The sequence below is a fragment of the Gopherus evgoodei genome, chromosome 4 (genome assembly GCF_007399415.2).
Source record: "Gopherus evgoodei ecotype Sinaloan lineage chromosome 4, rGopEvg1_v1.p, whole genome shotgun sequence".
Classification (NCBI taxonomy): domain Eukaryota; kingdom Metazoa; phylum Chordata; order Testudines; family Testudinidae; genus Gopherus; species Gopherus evgoodei.
In genome coordinates, this window is record NC_044325.1 from 144234137 (window position 1) to 144248806 (window position 14670).

Sequence of the window (14670 nt, forward strand, 5' to 3'; positions counted from 1 at the left end):
GCATTTTTAAAAAATCTCCAGGCTATGATAGACAGAGGCCATAGCAGGAACTTAGCACAGCGCTGCGTGACAAGCGTAACGGAAAGCCAAAGAATCAAATGGATGCACATGGAGGGAGGGAGGGGGGACTGAGGACTCCAGCTATCCCACAGTCCCCGCAGTCTCCGAAAAGCATTTGCATTCTTTGTTGAGCTCCCAATGCCTGTAGGGTCAAAAACATTGTCCCAGGTGGTTCAGGGTATATCTCGTCAAGTTACACATGCACACACCCCCCCATGAAAGAAAAGGGAAAAAATTATTTCTTGTCATTTTTCAATGTCACCATACGTCTACTGCATGCTGCTGGTAGACGTGGTGCTGCGGCTCTGAACAGCAGCATCCCCTCCGCTTCCTTTCCTGATGGCAGATGGTACAAAATGGTGGAAAACCTTCATTATCCTGTGAGTGCTCCTGGTTGGCCTCGGTGAGGTCGGCTGGTAGCGCCTGGGTAAAAATGGGAATGACTCCCTGTCATCCTGGCAGACGGTGCAAAATGCTGGGTAACCGTCCTCATCATAGCAGCTGGAGCCTGAGCTCCATCAGCCCCCACCCCCCGCTTTTCGTGTCTAAAGAAAAGATTCTGTACTCCCTGGACTATCATAGCAGCAGGAGGCTGCCTCCCCCTCATTTTATCTCCCTAAAAAGTCAGTGTTTCTTATTCCTGCATTCTTTTTTACTTCATCGCACAAATGGAGGGACACTTCCATGGTAGCCCAGGAGGGGTGTGGGAGGAGGGAAGCAACGGGTGGGGTTGTTGCAGGGGCACCCCTTAGAATGGCATGCAGCTCATCATTTCTGTGGGGGCTCTGACCTGGAGTGGCTGTGCTCTCTGGCTCTCTAGTAGACTTGCCCCATATTCTAGGCAGGACTGACTCTATTTTTAGACAAAATATAAAGAAGGGAATGACCCAGGGAGTCATTCCCATTTTTGTCCATGCGCCCCCGGCTGACCCCAGCGAGGCCAGCCAGGAACACCCATGACAGCAGCAGACGGTGCAAAATGATTGATAACCGTCATCTCATCACCAATTTACAATAGCAGGCTGTGCAATAGGGATAGTAACCATCTCTGCTACCTTGCAAAGGCAAATGAATGCTGCTGTGTAGCACTGCAGTACCGCCTCTGTCAGCAGCATCCAGTACACATACGGTGACAGTGACAAAAGGCAAAACGGGCTCTATGGTTGCCGTGCTATGGCGTCTGCCAGGGCAATCCAGGGAAAAAGGGCGCAAAATGATTGTCTGCTGCTGCTTTCACAGAGGAAGGATTGAGTGACAACGTTTACCCAGAATCACCCACGACACTGTTTTTGCACCATCATGCATTGGGATCTCAACCCAGAATTCCAATGGGCAGGGGAAACTGCAGGAACTATGGGATAGCTACGGGATAGCTACCCACAGTGCAACGCTTCAGAAATTGACGCTAGCCTCGGTACATGGACGCACACCACTGAATTAATGTGCTTAGTGTGGCCGCGTGCACTCGACTTTATACAATCTGTTTTCCAAAACCAGTTTATGTAAAAGAGGAATAATTCCATAGGGCAGACATACCCTTTGTGTGGTATAAAACTTCCTGTTCTTTGCCATGCTTGCTTCAGAAGCTAGTTTTTCAGTGTGCAGCATCAAAACTACAATCCATACAATCAACAAGCACTTCCTTATAAGAAGTACAGTAAGATCAAAAGTGTACTGCTCCAGAGCAAATTCTCCGTATAGAGACTATGTATGTATGATTATAGTGATATTATTTTCATATTTTGGTGGTTAAAAACTCTTTGTAGATCTTAACACGCTTTTTAAATTCAGGAAATGATTATCTGTGCTACTGACAAGATGCTTGTTATAAAGGTGCATTTTTCTTGTAAGATTTAAAACATGTTTGTTTCTCTTTTTTTGGGCAACCACAAACTTCATTGAGTTTTGTTTAGCAATATTCTTTCTGCAGGTTAAGAAACTATAGTTGAAGAAATCTGTGGGATTTACAATGTCTTATTTGGGATGTCCTTTTTTTAAAAAAATAAAAGGAATACTGAATAAAGATCCTGACTCTGTTTTCATAATTGTTACTAGAAATTGTCTGGTTAACTATTTAAAAGTGAAGTTGAAATCTAGCTCTCTGCCCTGATCCAATAAGTTTGCCTCTTTGCTGTTGCAGGTAAGCAGCTTTACTAGGGTGCACGGATTTCCTAACCAGTCTGAAAGGATGTAATCTGGATGAGTATTCCTGTTTGGTCCATGTCCCACAGGATACTGGAAGAAGAACCCAGTGAAAATGAGCTCAGACCCCTACTGCCTTCAGCTGCCACTCTCCTCCTTTCCTTACCACATGTTACATTATGAACAGAAATTTTAAGAAGGTTGGCACTGTGAAAACAATGCCACTTTTTCTAAATAGGGAAAATACAGGCACTCTATTGTGGACCAGAGGTCAGTAAACAGGCAATTATGATACATATTTCCAAAGCTACCAGATATTTAAAAGATATTTTTAACTGAAAGGCCATAATGGAAAATGTAAGAAGGGATAGGCAGTGAGTGCATAGAGGTTTTGAATCACAGTTCCTTGTGATTAAGATATTACTCCTTTTGAGGTAGTTAAACTTGTTTTAAACTTGACAACTTGCCATTGCAGATAAGACCTTCACATCCAGGACCCGCAGAGGATGAAATGAGTGGATGTGAGGGAGGAAGGTGGTTACATGGTTAAAGCATCAGCAAAAGAGTCAGAAGTTGTGGGTTCTGTTTTCAGCTCTGCTTTTGGTCTACCACAGATTCATTGCATTCTTTATTTGTATTAGTAGAGGACCAAGGAGCCTTAGTCATGGAGCAGGACCTCAGTGTCCTAAGTGCTGTTTAAATACAGCTTCCAGTCTGGTGTTCTGCATGAGCAACCTTAAGACATGCTGGATTTAACTCCTTGGTGCTTGACTTTGCAACCTAAATCAATTTTTACTGAATACAATTTCCTAGTATTTTTTTAAACAGCTAACTAATTCTCTTATGTACAACTGCAAGCCTCTCCCCTGCACACACTGCCACAGACGGCTACCACTTCATCTACAGAACTCACTCTATTAGCTCATCAGTCACTGGGTTCCTGTGCTGATTTGGGTGGACTTCAGCCACCATCACTTCCCTCGTGGAATGGGGCTGCACCTGCCTGGGTGGGTTCCCCCAGCTTGAGGGATGTTCTGGGGGAGGAGGAGGAGGTGGTCATGTACAGACTTAAAGAGTGATTGAATGGAGCTCAGCCTGCTTCTTTTCTTCTCTGCCCTGTGGCAGCTCCCAGTCATTCCCAATCCATGGGCTGAGTCTTAGAATAGTCCTGTTCAATTGTTGTGGCTGGTTAAATGTTTTCCTGGGCATGTTTCATTGACCTTTTTAGCAGTTGATAAATCAGCCAAAGTCCCATGATTCCTCGGATCGCACCCCATCTTTCAGCTGTTTGAGTCAGCGCATAGACTCAAACAGCATGAAGGAGGCATAGCTGGGCACTGGGGGCCAAGCGCTTCTTAATGCATAGAGGCTAATGCACGTGTGACCGAATGTACCTTGTATTCACCCCCTACATGCTATTGTAATAATCTTTGCACAAAGGATGCCTTGTAAGGTATAATTTGAAAACTCCCAATTCACTGGTCAATATCATGGTAAAATGTGTGTGGCATTATATTTAAAGTTATGAATTCCCCCCTGCATGACATTGGTGGGGCATGTTCAAACTCCACAATTAGGCAAAACTGGTCAAGCAGGTTTTAAAAGGATGTGGGTTTACCTCAAATTTACATGTAAACAGAGTCTTCGGACAGTGAATGGGGGAAGGCAGAGGACAAAAGAGGTCTGCATTTCAGCAAACGGGGTGAGGAAAAAACAGCATGGGACATTTTACCAGGAGATTTTGCTGCCTGACTCTCACATGGAAGGAATTTGTACTAGAAAATGCTCTGAAAGACTTGCATTTCCAAGAGGGAAATGAAATATAAAAGTGAGGGGCAAACACCCCAAGCAACTCCTCTCTCCCTGTCCATCTCCCTCTTTGTACGTGAGAAGACGAGGAGAAACAGCTGCTAGACTTGAGGGAGGTGTCCTGACTGGAAAAGTTCAGTCTGTAATGCTGATAGAATCTGGTAATGACTTCACTTTTGAATCAAGTATAGTTCCAGTTAAGCACCAGGAAGCTTTTTATCTTTATTTTTCATGTAACCATTTCTAACTTTCATGCGTCATTACTGCTATTTCCTTAAAATCAGATTTATTTTAAGTACAAAAATAGTTCTTATTCTTTTATTGAAATTAAGTTAAATTGTATGGGTAACTCAATTTGAGGTGACAAATTGATTGTGTATTGTTCCCTTAAAGGAGGGGTGGGCAAACATTTTGACTCAGAGGCCACATCGGGGAATAGAAATTGTATGGCAGGCCATGAATTCTCACAAAATTGGGGTTGGGGTGCGAGAAGGGGGGCAGGTTCTGGTTAGTGTGTGGGCTCTGGGATAGGAATGGAGATGAGGGGTATGGGGTGAAGGAGGGTGCTCTGGGCTGGGATCGACAGGTTTGGAGAGCAGGAAGGGGATGAGAACTGGGACAGGGGCTTGGGATGCATGGGAGAGGATCAGGGTTGAAGGCTCTGAGCAGCCCAGAAGCAGTGGCATGTCCCTTTTCTGACTCCTACATGGAAGCATAGCCAGATGGATCTGCACACTGCCCCATCCACAGGCACCGCCCCTACAGCTCCCATTGGAGCCCTGGAGTGGGTCATTGGAGCACATAGGAGCCAGAGTGGGGCCATGCTTGCTGTGGCCCTGTCATGGTATAATTCCCTACTCTGAACCTTAGCGTCCAAAAAAATGGGGTACCAGCATGAATTCCTCTAAGCTCAATTACCAGCTTAGTACTTGTAGTGCTGCCACCAACCAGGAATTCCAATGCCTGGTACACTCTGGTCCCCCCAAAACCTTGCCCGGGGACCCCCAAGACCCAGTCCCTCTGGATCTTAACACAAGGAAAGTAAACCCTTTCCCTCACCGTTGCCTCTCCCAGGCTTCCCCTCCCTCGGTTAACCCTGGAAGATCACTGTGATTCAAACTCCTTGAATCTTAAAACAGAGAGGAAAATCCACCTTCCCCCCTCCTTCTCTATCCCGCTCCCAGAATCTCCTTGAGAGAGAAAGTAATCCTAACACAGAGAGAAAATAACCTTTCTCTCCCCCTTCCCTCCCCACCAATTCCCTGGTGGATCCAGACCCAGTCCCCTGGGGTCTCACACCAGAATAAAAAAACAATCAGGTTCTTAAACAAGAAAAGCTTTTAATTAAAGAAAGAAAAAACAGTAAAAATTATCTTTGTAAATTTAAAATGGAATAGGTACAGGGTCTTTCAGCTATAGACACTAGGAATACTCTCCCAGCCTAAGTATACAAGTACAAATTAAAATCCTTTCAGCAAACTACACATTTGAACTCCTTCCAGCCAAATACACATTTGCAAATAAAGAAAACAAACATAAGCCTAACTCGCCTTATCACCTAGTACTTACTATTTTGAATCTGTAAGAACCTGTATCAGGGAGATTGGAGAGAAACCTGGTTGCATGTCTGGTCGCTCTCAGAACTCAGAGAGAACAACAAACAAATTCTAACAGCACACACAAAAACTTCCCTCCCTCAAGATTTGAAAGTATCCTGTCCCCTGATTGGTTCTCTGGTCAAGTGACAGCCAGGCTCACTGAACTTGTTAACCCTTTACAGGCAAAAGAGATATGAAGTAATTCTGTTCCATTAACTCTTACTTATCTGTTTATGACAGGCCCCCTGACCCAGCACCCCAGCTGGAGCGCCAGAGGGGGGCAAGCTCCAGCCCCTGATCCCCAGCAGGAGCTCAGGGGTTGGCTTAAAATGGCTCCTGGAGGTAGTTTGCCCACCCCTGCCTTAAAGGGATAACAGAATTCTCTCTCTGTATGGCCCAGAACATTTGGGGGGGGGAAGGAGGGAAATCTGGGAATGGGAGTGTCTTGGGTTTACCCTGAAAAAGTAACCAAGGCTGATAAAAGCCAGAGTGTAACCCAATGTGGCTAGCAGGTTGTGACTTGCATGAAGGAAGGCTGTCTGGGGATGGCCCAGGTGGGAGCTACTTCCACAAGGCATTGTAAGGCATCTTAGGTTGCAGGACAGGGGTGACAGAGCCCTCACCTTGCCATGTCACAACATGTATTGGGAATTACACATGGGGTGGCTCAGAAGCCAGTCACTGCACTGTGGGGCAAGTGCCATAAAGAAGGGTAACGGTGAGAAGGTAATTGTATATAAAGCTTTCCTGGAGCAGCTTTGCTTCCCTGAGCACCCTCTCTGTGCGCGGCAAACCAGGTCTGACTGGTGAGATAGAATGGTGGGTGGTGACAGACATTTGAGGAAGAATTTCAGGATGATAAAGGCCACTTTCCTAGAGATATGGGTGGCGTTCCGCACAGAACAGTGTACAGAAAGAGGGCCTTAGACTGTAAACTTTGTGGGACAAAGACCATGCCTCTTAGCTACGAAGAACTACATGTTTTCAATGCTATACAACATTTTCATCAATTGTAGTGACTCACCGTTTATATTGATTTTACAGAGAATCATTTAAAAAAAAACTAATAAAAACTTTAGCTAAGTCCTGCAGTCCTTACTGAGTACTTACTTGGTTCCTCTTTAAACACCCCTTTCAGTCAGTGACTCTTGCCAGAATGTCACAACGTGTGTCCTACAGTTTTGGATCAGAAACTGAATAGAGCAGTGTGGAATGGGCCAGCTCTCTGCATTATGGGGCTGTTTCCTTTCTCTCCCCCCCACCCCCCAACACTGAGACTGTGCGGGAAATACATCAATATTCAGCTTAAATACCAGCCATGTCTGATGGTTGAATTTCCTCAAAGAAAGAGGAAGTTGTTTAGAAATTATTTAAAAATAACACAGTCCCTGTCTAAGCGCCCTGTCTGAGCCTCTTTTAGCCTAACATAACAACAGTGACATACAGCTTGTTCCCAAAAGGAAAAAAGTAAACAGAATTAGTTAGTACAAACAGTGGGTTTTATATCTTTTGAAAGAAACTGTTCCTGACAGCTGCAGGAAGCCTGCTCCTGGCAGCAGTGCCGGGGATGGCCGTTGCACCCAGAGATACAGACTGGAAGGGAAACCGGTGGAGGGCTTTAAATGTTTCAATGGCTATGTCCAGACTACCCGCCGTATCGGCGGGTTAAAATCGATTGCTCGGGGATCGATATATCGCGTCTCATCTAGACGCGATATATTGATCCCTGAGCGCGCTTATATCGATTCCGGAACGCCATCAACCCCAACGGAGTTGCGCAATCGACAGGGGGAGCCGCGAACATCGATCCCGCGCGGTGAGGATAGGTGAGTAATCCGATCTTAGATATTCGACTTCAGCTATGTTATTCACGTATCTAAGATCGATTTCCCCCCATAGTGTGGACCAGCCCAATGTTACACCTTAATGAACATAAGCAAACAAGGGGTAGATCTGGTGGGTGGTTCCATCAGCAGCTGCCCCTCTGTGTAATGTGCCCACGCAGGGCTGGTGCTTCCATTTAGGCAACCTAGGGCAGCAGGATTTGGGGAGGCGGAATTTTGCCGCTCTCGGCAGCAATTCGGCAGCGGGGGGTCCTTCTGCGCTCCCGGTCTTCGGCAGCAATTCTGCAGCGGGCCTTCACTCGCTCCAAAGACCAGGAGCATGGAAGGACCCCTGCCTAGGGTGCCAAAAACCCTGGCGCCGCTCCTGTGCCCACGGCTGCACCCACAAAGACACACGTGCAGCGGGGTGAGCCGGCCCCCTCCATGTATGTGCCTGGGCAGGTCCCCCAGCCTCCTGGGACACAGGCTCGATGCTGATCCCTGGGGCGAACCAATAACTCAAGGCACAGAGCAGCCTCTTCTCCCCGCCCCCCACCCCAGCACTGGCTTTCCGGACAGCGCCTGGGTGCAAAGCAGGGACACAAGCCCCGCCCCTTTTGAACGCACCCAGCCCCCACCTCTCAGGCTCCGCCCCATCCTCTCCTGGCCACTCCCCTGCTCCCGCGCCCTTCCCTCGCTGTCCGGGAGCTCCGGCCCCGACGGTGCGGGCAGAGCCGGAGCGAGCGGTCGCGCCCCAGAGGCTCCGCTGCCGTCCCCGCCATGGTCTCGGCTCCGCGCTGCTCGCTCCTGGCGCTGCTGCTGCTGCCCCTGCCCGGGGCTCGCGGTGAGTCGCGGCGGCCCCAGCAGCGGGCGCTGCCCCGGTCTGTGCTGGGCCGGCGAGCGGGGACCTGCTGCTGCCCCGCGCGGGGTGCGGAGCGGGGGCCGGCGAGCCCCGCCTCGGCTCCGCCCCACTGGCTGCCGGGCGCAGGGGCTCGGCCCGGCTAGTCGGGCCCTGGGGAGCGAGCGGCCGCGGGGCAGCCCGGGCCGAGTGACAGGTGTGAGCGGGCGGGCAGCGGGCTCGGCCCTACGGCCCGTCGGGGCGGGTGTTTCCACTGCCCCAGACCCGCCGGGCGATGTCTTGTCTTGGCCCCGCTTCTGCCCGGGAGAGACAAGCCCGGAGCTACCCAGAGCCCGTCCGCGGCCTGGGAACCAACTCACCGTCTGCATTGTGGCTGGGTGGGGCCGGGTCTGGCTGGGATACCAGATAACTGTGCCTGGAGCCCTTTGCTCACCCGGCTTCTGGCTTTACTGCGGCTGTGCTGGGTCCTCTATTGGGGATGCGGCCTCTCAGCCCGGTTTTAGTGTAATTAACCCTTTAACCGTCTCGCTGCGAAGTGGGGAGAATAAGTTGTTGGCTCTAGGGATGATGCCCCAGCACCTGGATGTGTTGTAAGGAATCAGGGCAGGGCTGGTAGCTGAAGTCTTGTGAGCTGATGAGATGGTCCCAAGAGAGGATAGGAACAGTAGGGGGGTGCAGGCTAATGGAAGCCCAGATCAGACAGGATTAAGAAAAAGAATTTGATCAGTGAGCTCAGACACAAGGAGGAGGAAGATGAGACTTGCATGGGAAGGAGCAGTTATCGAACTGGAGAGGATCAAGGATGCTGTTAGAAGGCAGAAACACAGGGCAGTGAACATAAGAATGGCCACAGTGGGTTTGATCAATGGTCCATCTACCTCGGTAGTCGGTGCCAGATGCTTCACAGGGAATGAACAGAACAGGGTGATTATAGAGTGATCCGTCCCCTGTCGTCCAGTGCCAGAGTCTGGTAGTCAGAGGTTAAAGGACACCCAGAGCATGTGGTTGCGCCCCGACCATCATGGTTAATAGCCGTTGATGGACCTGCCCTCCATGAATTTAACTAATTCTCTTTTCAACTCAGTTATACTTTTGGCCTTCACAGCATCATGTTCAATGATGTTAGAAGGGAAGGGAGGCAGGGATATGGGGCAATAGTTGAAGGGGTAGGTGGGATCAGAGGAGGACTTTTGAGATTGGGAGAGACCAGAACTTGTTCGCATTTGATTCTAGTGAGCTGGCAACGTGTCAGGAGATCTTCTACTGTGAATGGCACTCTAGGCGTGTTTACTGGGCCAAAGATTATCCATCTCTGAAACTGTATTATAATCCTCACAGTTGTGCGCAGGACTAGATTGTTTACAGTTCAAAGACTTAATTGATGGTGTGGCTACAAGGGCGGGACACCTAATGCATGTGGATATCTCGCACTGTGCAGTCTCAGAAATATTAAGGAAAATGAAATGAGTAAAATTAGTTGCATTTTTTCTTGTTTGCCTTAGTGATGTTGTTCAGTGTACTTTCACTTGTGTGCGAGGAGGCAGAGCTTTGACATATTTTTAGGAGAGTGAAGGAGGAAATCTGGGACTGGGCCTCTTTTCTTTTAGCCTGTTTTGTGAGATACTAACACTGTAAAAGTCACTCTAGCCATCTTGTGGCATCTGATGTCTTTCTGTGAGTGGTCTGGCTGTTTATATGATTTTCAGAACAGTCGGATGAGTAAACTGACGATTTTTATACAGTGTCTATGCCGAAAACAATCCTGAAAAACCCCCAAATAAAACTGGTGATTGTAAGGGGGAGAAATATCCATTCTAGCACTGAGCACAGGATTCATGGTGGTAAAAGCTTTAGTTTCAGGGACAAATCTCTCCAGCTTGACCTGGCCCCATAGCTGGCTCACTTGGAGTGTGGGTGGGAGCTGGAGGGTTGCTTAGGCTGGAGCTTGTCATGCAGTGGGGACTCAGCTGCTAATCCAATCACACTGTGCATCTCAACCTTTCTTTTGCAGCGAGGTTGCTCTCGCTAGGCTAATTCCTGTTTAGATAACTTGACCTAGCACAGCAATGAAGATGCCTTTAGCTTCAACCCCTGGCTGTGAGAGGTGGTCTGTTCTCACAGGCTATTGGAAAACCTGAGGAACCCCCACAACGGGGCTCACCTGCCTGTGGCAGGTCCCTGTAGCATCTAAGGCCTGGTCTATACTACGCATTTATACCAATTTAAGCAATGTTAAACCGATTTAAAGCTGCACTCATCCACACAACGAGGCCCTTTATATCGATATAAAGGGCTCTTTAAACCGGTTTCTGTACTTCTCCCCGATGAAAGACATAGCGCTGAAATCGATATTACCATATCGGATTAGGGTTAGTGTGGCCGCAGATCAACAGTTTTGGCCTCTGGGCGGTATCCCACAGTGCGCCATTGTGACTGCTCTGGACAGCAATCTGAACTCAGATGCACTGACCAGGTAAACAGGAAAAGCCCCGCAAACTTTTGAATTTCATTTCCTGTTTGCCCAGCGTAGAGCTCTGATCACCACGAGTGGCGATGCAGTCCCAAATCCAAAGAGAGTTCCAGCATGGACCGTATGGGAGATACTGGATCTGATTGCTGTATGGGGAGGCAAATCTGTTCTATCAGAGCTCCGTTCCAGAAGACGAAATGCCAAAGCATTTGAAAAAATCTCCAGACAGAGGCCACAGCAGGGACTTGGCATAGTGCTGCGTGACAAGCGTAATGGAAAGCCAAAGAATCAAATGGACGCTCATGGAGGGAGGGGGGACTGAGGACTCCAGCTATCCCACAGTCCCCGAAAATCATTTGCATTCTTGGCTGAGCTCCAAATGCCTGTAGGGTTAAACACATTGTCCGGGGTGGTTCAGAGTATAGCTTGTCAATTTACTCCCCTCCCCCCATGAAAGAAAAGGGGAAAAAAATTGTTTATTTACTTTTTTATATGTCACCCTATGTCTACTGCGTGCTGCTGGTAGACACAGTGCTGGGGCAATGAACAGCAGCACCCTCTCCCCTCCCCTCCCTGGTGGCAGACGCTACAATATGACTGCTATCCATCGTCATCATCAGCACGTGAGTGCTTCTGGCTGGCCTCAGGTGAGGTCGGCCGGGGACGCCTGGGTAAAAATAGGAATGACTCCCGGTCATTCCCAGTAGATGGTACAGAACGGCTGGTAACTGTCTTCATCATAGCAACTGGGGGCTGAGCTCCATCAGCCCCCTCCTTTCATGTGTAAAGAAAAGATTCTGTACTGCCTGGACTATCATAGCTGTGGGATGCTGGGCTCCTCTCCTCCGCACTGCTTAATGTCCTGCCTGGACTATCATAGCAGCTGGAGGCTGCCTCCCCCTCATTTTATCTCACTAACAAGTCAGTGTTTCTTATTCCTGCATTCTTTATTACTTCATCACACAAATGGGAGGGACACTGCAATGGTAGCCCAGGAGGATTGGGGGAGGAGGGAAGCAACGGGTAAGGTTGTTGCAGGGGCACCCCCTAGAATGGCATGTAGCTCATCATTTCTGCAGGATCTGACACGGAGCAGCTGTGCTCTCTGGTACACTGGTTCTCTAGCAGACTTGCCCCATATTCTAGGCAGGACTGACTCTTTTTAGATAAACCATAAAGCGGGGAATGACCTGGGGGGTCATTCCCATTTTTATCTTTGCGCCCCCGGCTGACCTCAGCCAGGAGCACCCATGACAGCAGCAGATGGTACAGAACGACTGATAACCATCATCTCATCGCCAATTTACAGTGGCATGACAGATGGTACAGAACAACTGATAACCATCTTTGCTATTTTGCAATGGCAAATGAATGCTGCTGTGTAGTGCTGCAGTACCGCCTCTGTCCACGGCATCCAGTACACATACGGTGACAGTGACAAAAGGCAAAATGGGCTCCATGGTTGCCATGCTATGGCATCTGCCAGGGCAATCCAAGGAAAAAGGGCTCAAAATGATTGGCAGCTGTTGCTTTCACAGAGGAAGGAATGAGTGACGACATTTACCCAGAATCACCTGCGACACTATTTTTGCACCATCATGCATTGGGATGTCAACTCAGAATTCCAATGGGCGGAGGAGACTGCGGGAACTATGGGATAGCTACGGGATAGCTACCCACAGTGCAACGCTTCAGAAATCGATGCTAGCCTCTGTACATGGACACACACCACCGAATTAATGTGCATAGTGTGGCCGCGTGCACTTGACTTTATACAATCTGTTTTCCAAAACCGGTTTATGTAAAATCGGAATAATCTCATAGTGTAGACGTACCCTAAGGCATGTCAGGATCCTTTTCAACAAAGGCAACTGTGTGAAATTATTTAAAATAAGTCTCTCTCCTGTTAATATTAGAGTATGTTCTTCTGTTTTTCTGATAGGTCTGTGTGGGGCCGCGCCAAGGCTCAGTCGTGCTATCCCCCGTGATACTAATCGCACAGAGGGCTTCCCTATTGGCACAGAAGTGACCTACAGGTGCCTTAATGACTTTGTTAAAATCCCTGGAAAGTCAGACACTGTCGTTTGCCTTTCAAACTCAGAGTGGTCAACCTTTGGAGAATTTTGTGGTGGTAAGTATTTTATTTTCTCTGGAACAAATTTGCTCGGGCCATCCTTCACTGATGGAAATGTCAGACTTTTCCCCACTGAATAGACCTACTCAAAATTAGCTTTAATAACTGATTTCAAGTTCCTTTCTGGATCAGTGACAATATACAATTAACCTACTTATTCAAGAATCTTGTTGCAAAGCAATCTGTGAACATCCGTCAGTGAGACAACTTGTGCTTGATTCAGGAATGTGCGGTTTAAAGCGACAGGAATGGGAAGTAATTTTCTATTTGAGTTTTGATTGCCCAGAAATAAGTGGGGATGCCTCCATCCTTGGGATGCACAGACAGTTTTGCTGCATCATCTGGCAAATATGAAATAAAACTGTTTCAGAAATGATTTACCTGCACAGTACCACTTACATTACAAAGTTGCATAAGTGTCGTGGCCAATGGGAGCTGGGGGCACGGTGCCTGTGCGAGAGAGTCATGTGGAGCTGCTTGTGTACCTCCACCTAGGAGCTGGACCTGCTTCTGGCTGCTTCCAAGGCTCAGAATGGTTTGCGGTGCTAGGACAGGCAGGAAGCCTGCCTTAGCATCCCTACTGCACCGCTGACAGAGAGCCGCCCAAGGTAAGCTCATGCCCCAGTCCCCTGTCAGGCATGAGCGGCTGAGAGGAGGATGATTTTGTTCAATCAGTGGCGACTGAGGTCATGGAGAGGGAAAGATTTGCGAGGGAACACAAGCTCTGTATTTGCTATGTGGAGTTTAAGCTACTGGCAGGGAATCAAAACGGGAGTTTTGTGAGTTGTCAATATAACAATTGCATCCAAAGCTGTGAGAGCAGATAGGATCCCAAAGACAGGGTGCACAAGGAAAAGAGGGTGGGCCAAGGAGAGAATCCTGGCAGATTCTCGCTGGTGGGGTGGGAGTGGGGGGAGTTGAAAGATCCACCAAACTAGACCTGAAAGTATGAGATGGAAGAGTCAGGAGAAAAACCGTGAGAGACTGGAGTGACAATAGCCAGTAGATGATGGGATTGAAGTAGAAATGGTTGATGTTGTCCAAGCAGGGGCGGCTCCAGGCACCAACACCCAAAGGCCTGCGGGGGAGAGTTGCGCAGAGCCGATTGCGTCCCTCATGGCTCCAGGCACCAGTCCCCGTGAGGGCGGAAGAGTCAGGCAGCCTTCAGCGGCATGCCTGCGGGAGGTCCGACGGTCCCACGGCTTCAGCAGTAATTCGGCGGCAGGTACGCCGAAGCCACGGGACCAGCGGACCTCCTGCAGGCGTGCCGCCAAAGGCTGCCTGACCACCGTGCTTGGGGTGGCGAAATACATAGAGCCATCCCTGTGTCCAAGGCACTAAGCAGTCAAGGAGAATGGGGTGGGGTAGAGGCCCTGGGAATTATGTGAGACTTCAATAAAGTGGAGAGGATGGACACAGACTGGAAAGGGTCACAAGGTTAGAGTTGAAGAAGACAACAATGCCGTGGTGTAAACAGAATGTTCAGTTAGAACTGGAGATGAGGAGCAGGGGGGAAATCTGTCTCTCCCTTTCTACATGCTTCAGTCCGCTAATGCCTTTCTCTCTCTTAGCTCCTTCCTTTTCTTTTTTACTCCTTAGTTCATATCACCCACTGCTTGGAGCAGCACCCAGTTAACTTTGTCGAAGTTGTTTGCCTTTGTTCCTTAAAAGTAATTTAAAAAAAATCTCCCTTCCTCTACATATTTTGTAAAGCGTCCTGCTCTAATGCTCATATGCTGTTCTGTGGCTGTACTGTAACAGCTGCTGCAGCCTCT

At 48.6% G+C, this 14670-nt stretch overlaps 1 protein-coding gene across 1 annotated transcript in view; it reads left to right on the top strand.

Annotated features, from left to right (window-relative positions):
• Window positions 1-8155: 8155 nt before the first annotated feature.
• Window positions 8156-14670, top strand: part of LOC115651276 (complement receptor type 1-like) — a 67024-nt gene continuing 60509 nt past the window's right edge. The window contains exons 1-2 of the mRNA XM_030562214.1: window positions 8156-8276; window positions 12704-12892. Coding sequence (XP_030418074.1) covers window positions 8213-8276; window positions 12704-12892 — 253 coding nt within the window. The 5' untranslated portion in view covers window positions 8156-8212. The remainder of the gene's footprint in view (window positions 8277-12703; window positions 12893-14670) is intronic.